Genomic DNA, 20,259 nt, shown 5'->3' with positions numbered 1-20,259 from the left:
ATTCACTGGAGTTCAGAAGAATGAGAGGGGATCTCATAGAAACGTTTAAAATTCTGACGGGTTTAGACAGGTTAGATGCAGGAAGAATGTTCCCAATGTTGGGGAAGTCCAGAACCAGGGTTCACAGTCTAAGGATAAGGGGTACGCCATTTAGGACCGAGATGAGGAGAAACTTCTTCACCCAGAGAGTGGTGAACCTGTGGAATTCTCTACCACAGAAAGTTGTTGAGGCCAATACACTAAATATATTCAAAAAGGAGTTAGACGTAGTCCTTACTACTAGGGGGATCAAGGGGTTTGGTGAGAAAGCAGGAATGGGGTACTGAAGTTGCATGTTCAGCCATGAACTCATTGAATGGCGGTGCAGGCTCGAAAGGCCAACTGGCCTACTCCTGCACCTATTTTCTATGTTTCTTTGTTTCTATGTAAGGGCCATATCTAACTCCCTCTTGAATATATCCAATGAACTGGCATCAACAACTCTCTGTGACAGGGAATTCCATAGGTTAACATCTCTGAGTGAAGAAGTTTCTCCTCAACTCAGTCCTAAATGGCCTACCCCTTATCCTAAGGCTGTGTCCCCTTGGTTCTGGACTTCTCCAACATCGGGAACATTCTACCCGCATCTAACCTGTCCCGTCCCGTCAGAATCTTATATGTTTCTATGAGATCCCCTCTCATCCTTCTAAACTCCAATGTATAAAGGCCCAGTTGATCCAGTCTTTACTCATATGTCAGTCCAGCCATCCCGGGAATCAGTCTATATCTCCAGCGACTTGAGGTGTCTTCTGTACATCGTCCATGCCTCAGACCCATACACGTCAATACATTTCCCCCAATACCATGTGCTTTAATTTTACACACTAATCTCTTGCGTGGGACCTTGTCAAAATATAGTATACTAGCATGGATTGAGGATTGGTTGACAGAAAACAGAGAGTAGGAATAAACAGGTCATTTTCAGGATGGCAGACTGTATCTAGTGGGGTGCCGCAAGGATCGGTGCTTGGGCCCCAGCTATTCACAATCTATATCAATGAATTGGATGAGAGGACCAAATATAATATATTCAAGTTTGCTGAGATACAAAGCTCGGTGGAAATATAAGTTGTGAGGAGGATGCAAAGAAGCTTCAAAGGGACTTAGACAGGCTAAGTGAATGGGCAAGAACATGGCAAATGGAATATAATGTGGAGAAATGTGAAGTTATCCACTTTGGTAGGAAAAATAAAAAAGCAGAGTATTTTTTAAATGGTGAGAGATTGGAAAATACTGATGTTCAGAGGGACCTGGGTGTCTTTGTGATCGAATCACTGGAAGTTAACATGCAGGTACAGCAAGCAACTAAGAAAGCAAATGGTATGTTGGCCTTTATTACAAGAGGATTTGAGTATAAGAGTAGAGACATCTTACTGCAATTATATAGGGCCCTGGTGAGACCGCGTCTGGAGTATTGTGTACATTTTTAGTCTCCTTACCTAAGGAAGAATACACTTGCCATAGAGGGAGTGCAACGAAGGTTCACCAGACTGATTCCTGGAATGGAGGGATTGTCCTATAAGGAGAGATTGAGTAGACTAGGCCTATATTCGCTAGCATTTAGAAGAATGAGAGGTGATCTCATTGAAACATACAACATTCTTACAGGGCTTGACAGGGTAGATGCAGGGAGGATGTTTATTCTAGCTTGGGAGTCTAGAACCAGGGGTCACAGTCTCATAAGGGGTCGGCCATTTAGGACTGAGATGAGGAGAAACTTCTTGACTCAGAGGGTGGTGAATCTTTGGAATTCTCTAACAAGAGGGCTGTGGAGGTTCAGTGTTTGAGTATATTCAAGACAGATCAATAGATTTTTGGATATTAAGGGAATCAAGGGATATGGGGACAGTGCAGATGAGGTAGATCAGCCATGATCTTATTGAATGGCGGAGAAGGCTCGAGTGGCCGAATGGCTTAGTCCTGCTCCTAATTCTTATGTTCTTATGTTCTTAAACTCCTCCACTTCTCTAACTCCCACAGCTCTTTTAAAACCCTCCTTAAAAATCACCTGTTTAACCAAGCTTTCAGTTATTGCTCCTGATTGCAATTCCATTTCAAAAGTACTAAATGTGCGATCACTTTATAAAATCTGTCTAAGGCAGCAGCATACAATTTCTACTGACTCAACAACAACTAGACTTAAAAGGAAGAATTTCAACAACACTCTAGATTTTACAAACCGTTTGTTTTCAACTTTAAAGAATATGAACCAAGCCTTCAACACCCCTGTAGGCTCACTGGCACTGTGCAACCGTGAGCCAAATGGACAGATTGGTTCTGGTTTTGATTCCTGCTCTGTACTGATTTAGCATATCTCAGCAAAGTTGCTACAACTGCCCTCAGTGTCCCAGGTGATTAATATCCAGTAACCATGGCTGGAAAGTACACATAAGCAGATATCTTATAAAAACATTAGGTTCAGCAGAGTCAAATTGTCTGTTACCAACTTACTGTTTAAATACAAGCTTGAAGAATGCCCACTTTGGCAAGGCACCATATGTCAAAGACTGCCTGTGGAATTTGAACATGAGTCAGCGTCTTGAAAGAGAAGGGAGGGAATTTGAAAAATGTTGAAAATGAAAACCCTGGCGTCTGGAAGTCTAATGTCTCAAACTGTTTTTATCAAAATTCACACTTGGAAGATTGTCAAGATGACAGGCAAACTGGTGGTGAAGATGAACAAAAAGGTGAAACCAGCATTCAATGTCACTGATGAACTGTGTAAAGCATTTTATAAATCTAATGAAAGCTAATTGAACTGTGATTTTTTTTTAAACTGTTTAAAGGGAAACTACTGTATTTCCCATTTTACAGAGAAAACATTGCATACCGACAAGATTTTTGGTTTGGGTTTTTTAAAGAAGCATCAGTTTGCTAGGTTGTTCCATGGTACCACCAAATCGGAGCATCCTGCAGTAGAAGAAATCATAGGAAGAACATAGGAATTTAGGAACAGGAGGAGGCCATTCAGTCCCTCAAACCTGTTCCGCCATTCAATTAGGCCATGGCTGCTCTGTATCTTAACTCTATTTCCTTGCCTTGGTTCCATATACCTTAAAAACCTTGATGAACAAAAATCTATCAATCTAAGTTTTGAAATTTTCAACTGACCCTCCCCCCACCCCCCTTTTGGGGGTGAGAGTTTGAGATTTCCACTTCCCTTTGTGCGAAGAAGTACTTCCCGACATCACAGACATGTCGTCAGACTTTTCTCAGAGATAGTTGCTCCACAACCATGGGAGCTTGGGATGCCATAATGCAGGATGGAGATACAGTGCTCAGCATGATTTCCTGGAGTCCAACTGCTCGCAGATTGCTATAAAGTCATGGCCAGTGCTGCTTATAATGGAGCTGTTCAAGACACACACAAGGAAGGAGCATGCTCAACGAAGGAGCAGCTTAGCAGGTAAGGATGTTTTATATTTTCACCGGCTGAAGAAATTAAGTTTTTTTCCCCCCCCCCAAAGAGAATGAAATGAATACATAATTCTCCCCTACAAAACGGGTCAGTAATGGGCCAATGCACCGCCTGGTTAGCGACTGAGCCATACAAAACAGTTGATTTCAGTTTTGATAGCCAAGCTCGACTGATTTCAGATGATGCTGCAACTTGGACCCAATGGACTCAGCATCCCTGGGCTAGAAAGCAGAAAAATACACTTAAAAATACACTGCTTCTAATCGCTATCCGGTGACTGCTACTGGAAGATGTGCATGAATTGGCATCAGGTGTAAACAGTATCAGGCTCTGCTATAATCTCTCTACGGTAATAATTGCCAACACTAAGGAGTCGAAATTGGGTTTTGTACGCTGCCTGTTACCGCGGGCGGGACGTGGGTAACGGGCGGCAAAGGCCTACCGTCGTCTGTAAGCGGCATCAATGCCTCAACCTAAATTGAGTCGGCTCTTTGGTTGCACTGGCTAATGTCACCAGCGTGGTGACGTATAACTTCGCTTTGAAGCCTCTGTCACAACATTTGCTTTGTACCGCTGTCGTACTGGCAGGTGGCTGTACAGCCAGGAAAAAGTTGTCGTAAAAGAGCAGATCTCAGGCAGAATTGCCCAGAAAGAAAGGTAAGTTTTTCTCCTTATTTATTTCTGTATGTTTTCATTAATTTTTAAGAGTGGGGAAGTGTGTGTATGAATTGGCATCAGAAGTTTTAGTTCCTTTTTTTTCCTTCCCATTTTTTTTTAAAAAAGCATGGCGGCATCCTCATGTCGAGAAATTCAGTCGGCCTCCTGAGCTCCCGCCCGAGGATGAGTGTGCAACCTCACTTTTAAGCGCTGTTCTCTCATCTTTGGGTGTAAAATCTGAATTGAGGACTTTGAGGCTGCCCAGCGCTAAAATCAGCACTCAGGCGGTGACACCGCCTCAAAAACGGCAGCACCAAATGTTGACCCCTAATTGGCTGGGCCCAAACAAAGAATGTCCACTTTGGTGAGATTAAGAGGGTGAGATGGCACACATGGAACCATACCCGAGCAAAATCTTAAGAGGAGAAAAGTGCAGAAAATTGGCAAAGGACCATGAAAGAAAATACAAGCAGTAAAATCCAATTTAGACAGTAGCTGTTGCTGATTCTTTTACTACCATTTACACCTCCTCTACACCCATCTTTTGTTTCCCGCTCCCCGCTGGAGTGGAACTAAACTACAGAACCAGTGGGAAGCTGTTTAACCTAGGCCGCCTCCAGGCCAGATCCAAGATCATCCCAACTTCTGTCGTTGAGCTGCAGTATGCGGACGCCGCCTGTGTCTGTGCACATTCAGAGGCAGAACTCCAGGATATAGTTAATGTGTTCACTGAGGCATATGAAAGCATGGGCCTTACGCTTAACATCCGTAAGACAAAGGTCCTCCACCAGCCTGTCACCGCCGCACAGCACTTCCCTCCAATCATCAAGATCCACAATGCGGCCCTGGACAACGTGGACCATTTCCCATATCTCTGAGCCTCCTATCAACAAAGGCAGATATTGATGCGGAGATTCAGCATCGCCTCCAGTGCAGCCTTCGGCCATCTGAGGAAAAGTGTGGTTGAAGACCAGGCCCTCAAATCTACCATCAAACTCATGGTCTACAGGGCTGTAGTAATACTCGCCCTCCTGTATGGATCTGAGGCATGGACGATGTATAGAAGGCACCTCAAGTCGCTGGAGATATATCACCAACGATGTCTCCGCAAGATCCTGCAAATCCCCTGGGAGGACAGGTGTACCAACATCAGTGTCCTCAACCAGGCTAACATCCCCAGTATTGAAGCACTGACCACACCCGATCAGCTTCGCTGGGCAGGCCACATAGTACACATGCCAGATACGAGACTCCATAAGCAAATGCTTTATGCGGAGCTCCTTCATGGTAAACAAGCCAAAGGAGGACAGCGGAAACGTTATAAGGACACCCTCTAAGCCTCCCTGGTAAAGTGGGGACCACTGACATCTGGGAGACCTTGGCCGCAGACCGCCCGAGATGGAGAAAGTCCATCCGCGAGGGCTTTGAGCGCTTTGAGTCTCAACGCAAAGAGCATGAAGAGGCCAAGCGCAGGCAGCGGAAGGAGCGCGTGGCAAACCAGCCCCACCGACCCCTTCCCTCAACGAATGTCTGTCCCACCTGTAACAGGGTTGGTGGCACTCATATCAGACTGTTCAGCCATCAAAGAACTCACTGTGGGAGTGGAAGTAAGTCCTCCTCTATTCAGAGGGACTGCCTATGATGACACCCATAATTTTGTTTCTTTCCTTGTCCCATTACCATCCCCTTTTGCCTTTCACCATCATCCCTTTTGTCAATCAATTTCTCCTGCCTTCCACTCTTCTCTTTTGTTCTTTCCTCCCCCTTTTCCTTCCTCTGTACTTGCTTAAAACCTATTAACACCTTTAACATTTTCCAGTTCTGACGAAAGGTCATCGACCTGAAACATTAACTCTATTTCGCTCTTCAGAGATGCTGCCAGATCTGCTGAGTATTTCCAGCATTTTCTGTTTTTAAATCCTAAATTATGTTTAATTTACATCCTTCGCACAAAATTTCCATGAAAACATGTTGTAATGCTATGAATTGCCTTTAATAGAAAGATATCTGTACAGTTAACTGATGTCCATCAATCATCCCTTATCCCGATAGTTCATCCTTACGAATGGCTGGTCAAAGGCAGCTCGATAAAAATGCTCTGTGTAAAATTTTGCCCTTCATGAAGCTGATGACATCAAGAATGGAGAATTGTGCCATATCCCCTATCTCTATTCATGTTGTCTTTTCTGCAAATCTTCAGTAAATCATCACAGGAGGAATTCTGTGCAAGGGTTTTGTTTTCCCGAATGCAGAGCTAGCTTTGGAACATTGGGCTCAATTTTCCACATGGGTGATTTTTGGCGCAGTTGAAGAGATACGTATGATTTTTTAGTGGCCCAAATATGCCCCAAAAAAATCCAAGTTTCGCCGGAATTAACTTTGAATTTGGAGCAGCGCAGATTGGCCTTAAGCTTTGTGGGTGGAGCTTAAGACCTGCGCCAAAAATTGATGTTGCTAGGGTAACGAGGGATGCTCAGAAGAGCTGAGGTTAGAAACTGAAAAAGTGCTGGGCCGAAAGGCAGCGGGCCGGTGCGTGCGGGGTCCCTTCGGCCCGGGAAGGCAGCCCCGTCTTCAGCCTCCCAGTCTGCTCCCCCACCCTAGCCCTGGCCGAAGGGCTTGCCGGTGCATTCTCCTGCCCCTAGCCCAGGCCGAGTGGTCTCCTCCCTCCCGGTCAAAAGCATCCCCCCCCCCCCACACCCTCTGCTCCTCTCCCCACCTTCTTACCTTTCCTGCTGCTGCTGTCCGGGCATCTGCTGCACTTACCTGCGCCGATTTCTTTAACTGTCCACAAGGGTTTTCTCCAGTGGCCACATACGCTGGCCTAAGTAGAACTGGAGTAACTATTAGCTGGCCAAAGTTGACTAAATGGCCAGAATTGGCGTAGGTGGCTGGTAACGCCCCCACTTTGAGGAAAAAAAAACTTACCTAAAAAAAACTTAACCAAGTAAATTACGCTGGTGCAAGTTGATTGGGGAAACTGGAGATTTTAAGTTAGGCCAGAAAAAGCAGCCTACTCCAAAAAAAAGAGCAAATACTGGGGAAAATTGAAAGCCATCTGACTGATCAGGTGGATGAGTAACTTTTAAAACATTTTCAAGTACTGCCTAAATGTAGCATTCTTGCATAATGACCTACATCAAAGAGTCTCTCATTTGAGTCAGTTTGCTACGATTTGTAATTTCCATAGTTAAACTTGTAAACTGGTCAGACTTCTGAAAATGTGAAAATGGGTCCCAGGATGACATGGTTCAACACATTGTAGCATCAACACACTGTTCCAGAATGTGGTAAAGTACCAGCTCATGCCTCTCATTCCCACATGGCGAGACCCCAATCAGAAACATGTTGACAATTAAAGAACTAAACAACATTTGGATTTTTTTATCAATTCCCCAGAGTGGGGGACGGGGAATCGGTCTACCAGAAGCTGCTCTTGCATATCTCTTCGCACCAATTTACAGAGGAGCATTAGATAGCACTGCACAAGTCACTCACTTTCTCAGCCAGGGGCAGTGCATACCAATGGAAATAATGGTAGGTTAAGAGAACTCCAAATACCACACGTGATCGATATCCATATGGGGTCAGGCGCAAAAATATTTATTATAAATATAAACTTTCTTGTGGTCTTTCATAAACAACTGGTAGACATGCAAACTCAGCCATGATTAACGCATCGGAGCAGTTGTACTGAGATCAATCCTGCTCCAACACTGTGACAAATTGCAAATGTGAACCAACATTGTACTATTGTATGCCAAAGCGAGATGGTGCACCTTTAACCAGCATAGTCACATCCTACTTACAGGGAGGATACCCTGAGGATAAACGTCATGATTCTGAGGGGGATGGACAGGGTAGATGCTGAGAGGTTGTTTCCCCTGGCTGGAGAGTCTAGAACTAGGGGGCATAGTCTCAGGATAAGACAGAGATGAGGTGATATTTCTTCACTCAGAAGGTTGTGAATCTTTGGAATTTTCTGCCCAAGAGGACTGCGGATGCTGAATCACTGAGTATATTCAAGGCCGAGAGCGATAGATTTTTGGACTCATGGGGAATTAAGGGATATGGGGATAGGGCAAGAAAGTGGACTTGACGTCGAAAATCAGCCATGATCTTACTGAATGGCGGAGCAGGCTCAAGGGGCCGAATGGCCTACTGCTGCTCCTAATTCTTATGGGAGTGAGAAAAAGGGTAACTATAGGGGTTCAACCTGCTGTACTTCTGAACAAGTCCTCCCAGGATGATACTAACCTATGATGACAATTCTTCATGATTTCCCATTTTTGTAGTTTTGTCAGCATTTGATAGCTTACTAAATGGGCTAAGGGAGAGGGGTTAAATCTTAGCTCAGTGGTGAGGTGCTGTGGTACTGCTGTCAAGAAGGCATTGCGTAACAACATTTTTTAATAAAAAAAGTGGGCAAGCAATTTAAAATTATGGCACGGTAGTAAAAATTGGACTATTTCAAGGAAAATGTTGCAGCAGTATGAATAAAATATACTGGAGACAGGAGCAATTTACAAAATGCGTTCCACATTTTTTTTTTAAATAAGTCAAATAAATAAAATTTAATTTCAATCATTTAATTGCAGCTTGATTACTTGAAGAATATTCATTAAAAACATCATGGTAAAGCTGTTACGAGAAAAGCATGAATGAATGGCAACACATATTGGACTGAATTGCTCATCTCTCACATGACTGACAATCTTTCAACAATCTACAGTAAATTACCCATGCCTGACACACGGAGCCATGGTGGGGAGGGGGGAGGGGAAGCACGAATACAGTCCCTTTATGAGCTGGAAATGCCAGTGATGTCAGCGGAGCCTGTATGTGTGGGGTGGGATGGAGAGGACAGATTTCAGGTAGGAGTGGGAAAGGACTGTAATGAGTCACTGGTTTCCACGTAAAAAGAAAAAAATTGCGGTCGTCACAGCCCTAACCACTGGATACACATCAGGCCCACAGAGATTACTTATTGATACTTGTGTTTCCTGTTCTTTTGCACTGTCAACCACAAGAACAGTTTTACACACTTACAGCACCTTCAAAAACAGAGAATTACGGTAACTTCAAGCCAGAACTACAAAAGCACCACCTAAAGCGCTTTGGGACATCCTGAGGTCGTGAAAGGCGCAGTGCAAATGCAAGTTCTTTGAAATTCCCATCACACATTCCTGTGCATGCCGGTGTGTAAAAATTAACAGTTCCATAAATTTCACTAGGAAGCACACCTCTCAGTGTGTATTTTCATAAAATCTACCAACAGCAATCATCTGATCATAAAGACCAACCACAATTTGGTCAAAATGATCATTGTAACTTTACACCACTGAAAGGAACAGCGCCGCACCCCGTAACCCAACTCGCACCAACCCCCCCGCCAACCCCCACAGATTGCAGTTCATAAAAAGCTGTGAAATTACTAATTTTATAGTAAATATATGGAAATGAGTACGGTATGAAAGGGAAAACAGTGCTATGAAATGTACTTAATGCTGTGGCCAAACGTTGTGCGTTCCCGACATGTTTCGTCACCTCAACTTGTCTAAAACTGCACTGCCCACATCCTATCCTCAAGAAAGTCTTGCTCCCATCATATTGTCCTTACTCACCTCGATTGATTCTCCATCCGCAAACACAATGGGGTAAATTTTCAACATGACATGGCTTCTGCACCGATCACCCACACTGGTTTTTTCGCCTCAATGTCAGGTTGAAAATCCACCCCATCAATTTAAAATTCCTGTCCTTATTTACAATTCCCTCCACAGTCTTGCCCCTTCCTACATCTGCGACTTTCAGCTCTACATGCCAGCATGCATCCTGCACCCTTCCAAGAACGGCCTGCTTTACATTCCTCCTTTCCGTTCCACCACTGGCAGTTGTGCTTTCAGGCATCTAGGTCCTACGGTATTTTTATATTGTTGATCAGGTCACGGAAGAATGGTCCATGTATATCATTCTTCGCACAGCCTCTGTGTATAACTGGCTGCAAACTCAATCGCAGTGTTGGGAGGATGCACTCACTGGCTGTCATTGTTTGTCCACGCACAAAGTACTGCCGTCATGACATGTGCAGCAGTGGATGAGTAAAAATCACTGCATTTAACCAGTGTGTGTGTCAGCATGGTACATAGTGACTGTACTGCATCTGGAACAGTGCATTTACTGAGAACACAGTACAGCAGCAGTTGGGAAAGCCGAGCAAAAATAGGCCTTCCCGACTGATGATCTTGGGTCGGAGCAGCTGTCAAGTCTCAGCACAGCTGGTCATCGTAGGCTTGGCTTACCAACGACTAAATCTGCTGCAGAATAATAAATGGCCACTGCTGCAAGCAAGATAAATTGGGCGATTATATTTTGTGTCACAAATGCACTGTTTCAAGCATACACCGATAATCATTTACCGCTCACAATGGAATACCGAGCAACACAATCAAATAATCCAACTCAGAACAGATCACAAAACATAGAGGCTGGAATCAGCAGTCTGACTGCAGTGCACAGTCCTGTCCTGTAAGGCAGAGGTCACTAAAGGCCAAAATGAAATGTTCCACTTCCCAAATGGAAATGCATGTAAAACAAGCCTTTAATCAGCACTTTTCAGTAGTACAACTATAAGGGTATGCACAATTTTCTATAATTTCCTCATCGTGTTGTACCTAATGCTAGCATTTGACCAGTCAGTTACTGGTTTTGTAAGCAGCTGACATATTCAGCCTTTCACAGGCACAGAGCTCCAAAGTCACATAGCAAATGCAGCATAAATAGTATAATGCAGCCAGTGTTAGCCCAATTCAGGAGGTTTATGGAACCAGCCACCTCATACTAAAATTAAAGCATCCCCTCCATCGGTCAGTGGCAAACCCACTGCCCGAATTATCTCTGACCAAGCCTACCTTTGGGAAGCTTGGCCATGAAATTCAGTGAAATCAGGCTCACCACTGAAGTCCCTTTCTTTTCAAACCTGAGCCAACAAAGTACGTCTATGTAGTAAGGACATTCGGAAAAAGCAGGTTAGTTAAAACAAAGCTCCTTATACAGGCCTAAACAACCCTTTCTGCATATCTACACAGTGTAACAGCTGAATAGCAACAACTTGCATTTATATAGCACCTTTGAACATAGTAAGACATCCCAAGGAGCTTCACAGGAGTGCTATCAGAACAAAATTTGACACAGAGCCATGTAAGGAGATATTAGGACAGAGTGCTTGGTCAACAAGGCAGGTTTTAAGGAGCATCTTAAAGGAGGAAAGAGAGGTAGAGAGGCGGAGAGGTTTAAGGAGGGAATTCAGAGCTTAGGGCCTCGGCAACTGAAGGCACGGCCACCGATGGTGCAGCAATTGAAATCGGGGACGTTCAAGAGGGCAGAATTGGAGGAGCACAAATATCTCGTAGGGTTGTAAGGCTGGAGGAGGTTAGAGAGATAGGGAGGGATTTGAAAACAAGGATGAGAATTTGAGAATTTTAAAATCCAGGCGAAAGAAATGTCTCAACAAAGATATTGAAATTCAAAGTACATCAGTACAATTTTTTAAAGTTAGGATTTACTGAGGAAAATGGACAATGAAATTACCATGCTACTTTTTGGCACTAATCATCAAGATCGCATTATAAATAACTGCTGCACAATTTGTCTATTACAATGTGACAGAAATACTCCTGACACTGAATGATGTTGCACCCCGTGTCCAGTGATATCATACATCCTATACAGGCACGAACACAGACCTCAAATTTAGCTGTAACACAGAGAATAGCAAGACAGACCTGGGAATAGTTCAGAAATAGGCTTGACAGTGATTCCAATTAGACTCATGGCTCGAATAGAACCATTCTAGACATGACATATTTTCGTTTCAGTTGCTGTAATTATTACTAGAAATTCTCAGATCAATGTTCACCATATGGTCATCCAAGAATGGAAAATAAAATGGACTTGCACTGTAAATGGTTTGTGAATTTTGCCAGTTACCAGTCAGCGAATGGATGTTGCTACTCTGCTCTCATTAAATTGAGTCCTACAAATGATAGTTAGCTGCAAGCTGGTCCTCAAATTCTGAAGAAAATTACTACTGCCTTTATACTTAAATAAAGTCAGTCACCACAATTAAGGGCTTCTAGCAGATTAAGGGAATGCCATTGTGCACCAATATAAGAAGGATTTCAATTTTGCTTAGTGCAAACTTCATCACAAAGCAGTCCCATTCAAGAAAATAAAACACTTCAGCTGTGAAATCAATCAATCTGAACTCTGCAACTGATCCAAGAGCAGCTCAGCGGGAATCTATATCTGGGAGTTAAAACAATCATTGCTGATGATTCTTTCTGATGTTACTCATTTAATAATGAGCTAACTGGTAGTTTATTTTGATAGGGGATTGAAACATTTTTAGAAGCCATTTTGTCTATCCATTAATGCTAATCATGAAGTACTACGGTTGCACTTGCAGGGGGGCTCACATCACTTGTTTCCTTTAGTCACGAATGGATCCAATCGGGAATTCAGGAGAAACTTTTATTACCCAGAGAGTGGTTAGAATGTGGAACTCACTCCCACAAGGTGTAGTTGAGGTGAATAGCATAGATACATATTGAGGGAGAAAGGAATAGAAGAATATAGAATCACAGAAATTTAAGGCACGGAAGGCAGCCATTCGGCCCATCATGTCTGTGCCGGCCGTAAAAGAGCTCTCCAGCCTAATCCCACTTTCCAGCTCTTGGTCTGTAGTTTTGCAGGTTACGACACTTATCCAAGTACTTTTTAAATGTGATGAGGGTTTCTGCATGTGTCTGTGCTTTCAGACTGGTCTGTATATTCCATGGAAGTAACTTCCTAAGGGCCCTTTGCAAATATCACCATACTCCCAGGGTCCCTCTGTCTAACATCAGAGAAACATTTTAGTACATAGCATTAGAAATAACATCCTGGTTAACAATTACAGAAAAATGTAGAATGGAGAATTCTTGATACACTGCAGTCACAGTTTTCCCAAACCCAGGCAAAGATATATTTTAACCTCCTTGGAATATCCTTGCACACAGCCTAGAATCTGTAGACTAGTGAAGAAAAGAATCTATACCTGAAGTCTAAACACTACACAAAATATTCATTTCAGCACATTTTTATTTCATTATATTCAGGGTATTAATGGGATTGGTTGAAGACCTATCTCAGGAAAAATGCTCATTTCATAGTTAGGCCTTTAATTGAGATCAGTAGACAACGGTCTCCCACGAGTGAATACACCCACAGGCGAGGCTAATCCAAGACAAGTATACAGACACACACAAAATAATCCTAATTGTAAGTAAACTGAAAACCACAGATGTGTGGTCCACAAGATAAACTATTGGCTCAATCATTACAAAAGTGAGCCTGCATGTCCAATAATGCTTCAAAACTTCAGCTCAAGGCACTCCCATACTCTTCTGTTTTTTTTAAATTCTCATCCTTGTGTTCAGGTCCCTCCATGGCCCTCGCACCTCCCCATCTCTGTAACCTCCTCTAGCCCTACAACCCTCCAAGATCTCTGCACTCATCTAATTCTGGACTCTTGAGCACCCTGATTTTCATCACTGCACCATTGGTGGCTGTGCCTTCAGCTGCCTGGGCCTGAAGCTCTGGAACTCCCTCCCGAAACCTCTTCGCCCCTCTATCCTCCTTTAAGACGCTCCTTAAAATCTATCTCTGTGACCCTGTCCTAATATCTCATGATGTGGCTCGGTGTCAAATTTTGTTTGATAACGCTCCTGTGAAATGCCTTGGGATGTTTTACTACGTTAAAGGCGCTATATAAATGCAAATTGTTGTTGTTTTGTAAACCTGTGTCGCCACAGTTTACCTTTCAGCACAAAGGAGTCAGTGTGCAATGTTTACAAAACATCTGTGTCCAATGTCAAGCATACTTAGGAATAGCTTCTTCATGTTATACAGTCAAGTGCATTCTTCACGTAGCCCACCCCATTTTATACTGCTGTAAACCATAGGTTCCTCCCTAACCCCCATGTTTGTACTAATCAAGATGAGGAGCATTTGTGTTGGGAATGAAAGTCTTCCCATTTCAAGAACTCCCAGATACGATGTGGTTGGCAGCACGGAAACATGGCTCCAGGGTGACCAAGGCTGGGAACTCAACATCCAAGGGTATTCAACATTTAGACAGAAAGGAAAAGGAGGCGGGGTGGCGTTGCTGGTTAAAGAGGAAATTAATGCAATTGTAAGGAAAGACATTAGCTTGGATGATGTGGAATCGGTATGGGTGGAGCTACAGAATACCCAGGGGGAGAAAACGTTAGTGGGAGTTGTGTACAGACCTCCAAACAGTAGTAGTGATGTTGGGGAGGGCATCAAACAGGAAATTAGGGTGCATGCAATAAGGGTGCAGCAGTTATCATGGGTGACTTTAATATGCATATAGATTGGGCTAACCAAACTGGAAACAATACAGTGGAGGAGGATTTCCTGGAGTGCATAAGGGATGGCTTTCTAGACCAATATGTCGAGGAACCAACAAGGGGGGAGGCCATCTTAAACTGGATGTTGTGTAATGAGAGAGGATTAATTAGCAATCTTGTTGTGCGAGGCCCATTGGGGAAGAGTGACCATAATATGGTGGAATTCTACATTAGGATGGAGAATGAAACAGTTAATTCAGAGACCATGGTCCAGAACTTAAAGAAGGGTAACTTTGAAGGTATGAGGCGTGAATTGGCTAGGATAGATTGGCGAATGATACTTAAGGGGTTGACAGTGGATGGGCAATGGCAGATATTTAGAGACCGCATGGATGAACTACAACAATTGTACATCCCTGTCTGGTGTAAAAATAAAAAAGGGAAGGTGGCTCAACCGTGGCTATCAAGGGAAATCAGGGATAGTATTAAAGCCAAGGAAGTGGCATACAAATGGGCCAGAAATAGCAGCGAACCCAGGGACTGGGGGAAATTTAGAACTCAGCAAAGGAGGACAAAGGGTTTGATTAGGGCAAGGAAAATAAAGAACGAGAGGAAGCTTGCAGGGAACATTAAAATGGACTGCAAAAGCTTCTATAGATATGTAAAGAGAAAAAGATTAGCAAAGACAAATGTAGGTCCCCTGCAGACAGAATCAGGGGAAGTCATAACTGGGAACAAAGAAATGGCAGACCAATTGAACAAGTACTTTGGTTCGGTATTCACTAAGGAGGATATAAAAGGGGTCAGAGGGTCTAGTAAGAAGGAGGAACTGAGGGAAATCCTTATTAGTCGGGAAATTGTGTTGGGGAAATTGATGGGATTGAAGGCCGATAAATCCCCAGGGCCTGATGGTCTGCATCCCAGAATACTTAAGGAGGTGGCCTTGGAAATAGCAGATGCATTGACAGTCATTTTCCAACATTCCATAGATTCTGGATCAGTTCCTATGGAGTGGAGGGTAGCCAATGTAACCCCACTTTTTAAAAAAAGGAGGGAGAGAAAGCAGGGAATTATAGACCGGTCAGCCGGATATCGGTAGTGGGTAAAATGATGGAATCAATTATTAAGGATGTCATAGCAGCGCATTTGGAAAGAGGTGACATGATAGGTCCAAGTCAGCATGGATTTGTGAAAGGGAAATCATGCTTGACAAATCTTCTGGAATTTTTTGAGGATGCTTCCAGTAGAGTGGACAAGAGAGAACCAGTTGATGTGGTGTATTTGGACTTTCAGAAGGCTTTCGACAAGGTCCCACACAAGAGATTAGTGTGCAAAGTTAAAGCACATGGGATTGCGGGTAGTGTGCTGGCGTGGAGTGAGAACTGGTTGGCAGACAGGAAGCAAAGAGTAGGTACAAATGGGTACTTTTCAGAATGGCAGGCAGTGACTAGTGGGGTACCGCAAGGTTCTGTGCTGGGGCCCCAGCTGTTTACATTGTACATTAATGATTTAGATGAGGGGCTTAAATGTAGTATCTCCAAATTTGCGGATGACACTAAGTTGGGTGGCAGTGTGAGCTGCGAGGAGGATACTATGAGGCTGCAGAGTGACTTGGATAGGTTAGGTGAGTGGGCAAATGCATGGCAGATGAAGTATAATGTGGATAAATGTGAGGTTATCCACTTTGGTGGTAAAAACAGAGAGACAGACTATTATCTGAATGGTGACAGATTAGGAAAAGGGGAGGTACAACGAGAGCTGGGTGTCATGGTACATCACTCATTGAAGGTTGGCATGCAGGTACAGCAGGCGGTTAAGAAAGCAAATGGCATGTTGGCCTTCATAGCAAGGGGATTTGAGTACAGGGGCAGGGAGGTGTTACTACAGTTGTTCAGGGCCTTGGTGAGGCCACACCTGGAGTATTGTGTACAGTTTTGGTCTCCTAACTTGAGGAAGGACATTCTTGCTATTGAGGGAGTGCAACGAAGGTTCACCAGACTGATTCCGGGATGGCAGGACTGACATATCAAGAAAGATTGGATCAACTGGGCGTGTATTCACTGGAGTTCAGAAGAATGAAAGGGAGTCTCATAGAAACGTTTAAAATTCTGACGGGTTTAGACAGGTTAGATGCAGGAAGAATGTTCCCACTGTTGGGGAAGTCCAGAACCAGGGGTCACAGTCTAAGGATAAGGGGTAAGCCATTTAGGACCGAGATGAGAAGAAACTTCTTCACCCAGAGAGTGGTGAACCTGTGGAATTCTCTACCACAGAAAGTTGTTGAGGCCAATTCACTAAATATATTCAAAAAGGAGTTAGACGTAGTCCTTACTACTAGGGGGATCAAGGGGTATGGCGAGAAAGCAGGAATGGGGTACTGAAGTTGCATGTTCAGCCATTAACTCATTGAATGGCGATGCAGGCTCGAATGGTCTACTGCTGCACCTATTTTCTACGTTTCTATGTCGGGTGTAACACAATCAGATGCCAAGTCAATACTCTGCCCTAATACGCCTCAGCCCCAACCTCAACTCAATGGAGCACCTGCGAATGCACCAATGTGACATTTGGTTTTCCATTTCCCGCACCAGTAATCCTATGGCCTCGGAGTGAGATTGACAATTAGTGCCAAATGAGGGATAGTTTTGTGTTGATGGCACATGCTACCCAAGCTCTTTTTGCACAGATGGGACCCTTTAATCAGCAGGCAGAGAAGACTTTCGTCCCGTCAGTCTGGGCTAGATTTTAACTTGGGTCTCAGAGGTGAAAGGCCAGTGTCTGTACCACTGCATCACCCAATTCACACACAGAACAGATTTATGTTATCTTCGAAAAAGGAAACAGCATGGATTTATATAGCGCCTTGACAGCTCAAGATATGCCAAAGCGCTTTACAGCCAATGAAGTACTTTTTGAAGTGTAGTCGCTGTTGTTTTGTAGGAAACACGGCAGCCAATTTGCGCACAGCAAGCTCCCACAAACAGCAATGTGATAATGACCAGGTCATTTGTTTCAGTGATGGTGGCTGAGAGATAAATATATCCAGGAAATTCTTGGCTCAACTTACAACAGTGACTACACTCCAAAAGTACTTCATTGGCTGTAAAGCACTGAGTGACGTCCGGTGGTCGTGAAAGGCACTAGATAAATGCAAGTCTTTCTTTCTGCTCTTTCAAAAGTTATTTATAATCATTAGCAAAGTTAACCTTGAAGTCAAATTTGAAACTTACCTTTGCAAGCATTCTTTTCTGCTGGTTACTGAAATTGAACCTCTCTTTCATTTCTTCCAAATACTGCTGCAAGAAATTTTCATCACATGTTTCTGCATATTTACGGCTCAGCTGCACGTAGCAGCGCCACTTGGCTGAATCAAAGCCCCAGTGGCAGGTTCTCTTGTCTGGAGACCTGTGTGAATGCAGCACAAACTTCTGGGGAGAAAACATCATGTGGCAGTCCAGACATTGAATGCAGGCGGCGTCAGGGTGGTTGTAAAATTGTGGCACGAATAAACCTTGGCATTTCCCGAGACACCAATGTTCCACCTCAAAGCTGGAGCCAGTGTTCTGTAACTGGGAATGGCACGCCTTGCCAGAGAGTTTGTTGGTGTCTGGGGGGAGGATGCCTGGATGAACCAGGGCATTACATAACCTTTGAGCATCAGTCTGGGTTATAAGTCCACAAGATGGAGCATTGAAAGGCAAGATGCCCAAGACCTTGAGAATCTGTAGCTGTTCTGCGGTGCACCTTGAGCAGTAAATGTACAATTCATCACAGACAGTGTTGATCTGTTGAAGAGAGAAGTCTCGAAGCACTGAATTTAGGACCTGTGGCAAACACAGCCTCTTCTCCCCGCCAACCATGAAGCACGAGATTGTCTCTCCCTCCAGTAATGTGTGCGTGAGCTCGGTTGAACTGTCCGAGGGTATAAGCAGTGGTCCTGGCAACACTGGGGGTGATGTCATGGGTACAAGCCCTCCTGGTGACATACAGTCTTGGGAACATCGAGCCGAGAATGTTGCTGGCCCACCGAGCGAGCTCTGACTGCTCAAGTGGAACTGTGCCAATGTGTGTTTGAGGGCAGGATTAAGATCCAATGGACGAACACCTGACAACAAGCATGTTTTGGACACACCCATGTCTGTGTTTACTGTCTCCTCCAGTCCAAGGCACTGCCCATTTTCCTGCTTGACTCCAAGGGTTTTGAGCATATTTGTAATTCTGCCATCCAATTCCTTTCCTGCGTTATTTCTCTCTCCCAGTCCATCACACATGGGCTCTTTTTTCACCATTACTTCACCCAAATTTACTCCATCCATCACTCTCAAAGCTCCTTGTACACTTGCCATCCTTGCTGGGAGAACTGCCAAATGATGTGTGTGTGTTTTTTTAATTCTAGCCACAATTTTAGATTAAACGGATCTCTCCTACAAAATCAGCACACAATGGTGTTCTGCGAGCATTTTATCACATTATGGTCCCACATCACTGAAAAAGACTCGAATGTTGTGAACAATTTCTCAACAATCTCGATGTCACCAAGTTATTTATGGCTTCCACATTTATACTTCTCCGTCGAATTAATCCAATCTGCAGAGTGTCATTCCGCTCACAATATTCCGATTTAAAAACCACACGCGCACACACACACACACGATCCGCTCAGCAGGTGGCGAACCAACCGGTCCTTATTTTAAATTTCTCAGCACGGATGTGATCTTGATCATTCGCCAGATGGGAAGAAACACACCTTTGAAACCAGCAAGCACTTGGATCCAAATTCACTCGTTCACGTGGGATGTGCCAATTGCAAAGTGTCCCCACTCCTGTCTTAATGTAAATCTTCTCCTTTTCACATTTGACTGTTAACACACTTCAATGCGAAGCAGAATCTCTGCGGGTCACTGGAGGCTGGCATTGGGCTCCTTCTATTCAAGAGGAAAAAGAGTAGGAACCACAGCAGCAGTACTCTCCTTCATAAAGGAGGACGATGATGGGTTTTTTTCTCCCTGTTGCAGGATCAATGTCCCGAGAGTCCGCAGACTGAGCTCTCAGCCCGGGTCCGGTGATTCAGGCGGCAGTTCCCGGCCCGGATCAAAGAACGGTTCCCGGTCCGGATCAGAGAGCGGTTCCCGGCCCGGATCAGGGGTGACGATGGCCGGTTGACAGGCCGGGACACTGGGGGCCGGGCCGGTGGTGAGCACAGCGCGGGCGGGCTGGGGGTGAGTGAGTGAGTGAGTGAGTGAGGCCCGGGGCCCACCGGGACTGTCAGCGCTCGAGCGCCGTCACCTCACAAACCGCTGCCGCTCCGGAGCCCCGCTCCCGCTCACTGTCCCTCTCTCGCTCGCTCTCTCTCTCTCCCTCCCTCTCTGCTCACACTCTTCCCTCTCTCTCCCACTCACGCTCACTCTCTCCCTCACACACTCGCTTGACACTGCTGACGTCACCGCCGCACACAAAGCGCCGACGTCAGCGCCGCCCACGCACGAAACGCCTACGTCACGCGGCCGGCCCTGCGCGCCGCGTCACCCGGCCGGAGTTTTTTTTCTTAATTTAAAGGGACACCTACACTGCCAAAAAGTACAAGAGCCGAGAGGCGTTCCTTGGACTAAAAAAGGACACAAGTCAGGTCACAGCTATAGAGTACTACGTTCAATTCTGGTCATCACATTACAGGAAAGATGTGATTGCACGAGAGAGGGTACAGAGGAGATTTACGAGGATGTTAAATAAAGAAAG

At 44.5% G+C, this 20,259-nt stretch overlaps 1 protein-coding gene across 2 annotated transcripts in view; it reads right to left on the bottom strand.

Annotated features, from left to right (window-relative positions):
- skila (SKI-like proto-oncogene a) overlaps positions 1 to 19,960 on the bottom strand; it is a 74,461-nt gene extending 54,501 nt beyond the window's left edge. For both annotated transcript variants that reach the window (XM_070883812.1, XM_070883813.1), the window contains exon 1: positions 17,754 to 19,960. In XM_070883812.1, the coding sequence (XP_070739913.1) occupies positions 17,754 to 18,869 (1,116 nt within the window). In that variant the 5' untranslated portion in view covers positions 18,870 to 19,960. The remainder of the gene's footprint in view (positions 1 to 17,753) is intronic.
- Positions 19,961 to 20,259: the final 299 nt, after the last annotated feature.

This window comes from Pristiophorus japonicus, chromosome 6 (genome assembly GCF_044704955.1).
Source record: "Pristiophorus japonicus isolate sPriJap1 chromosome 6, sPriJap1.hap1, whole genome shotgun sequence".
In the NCBI taxonomy this organism is placed as follows: Eukaryota; Metazoa; Chordata; class Chondrichthyes; family Pristiophoridae; genus Pristiophorus; species Pristiophorus japonicus.
Note: the sequence above shows the minus strand (reverse complement) of the source record. Positions and strands in the feature narration are given on the sequence as shown.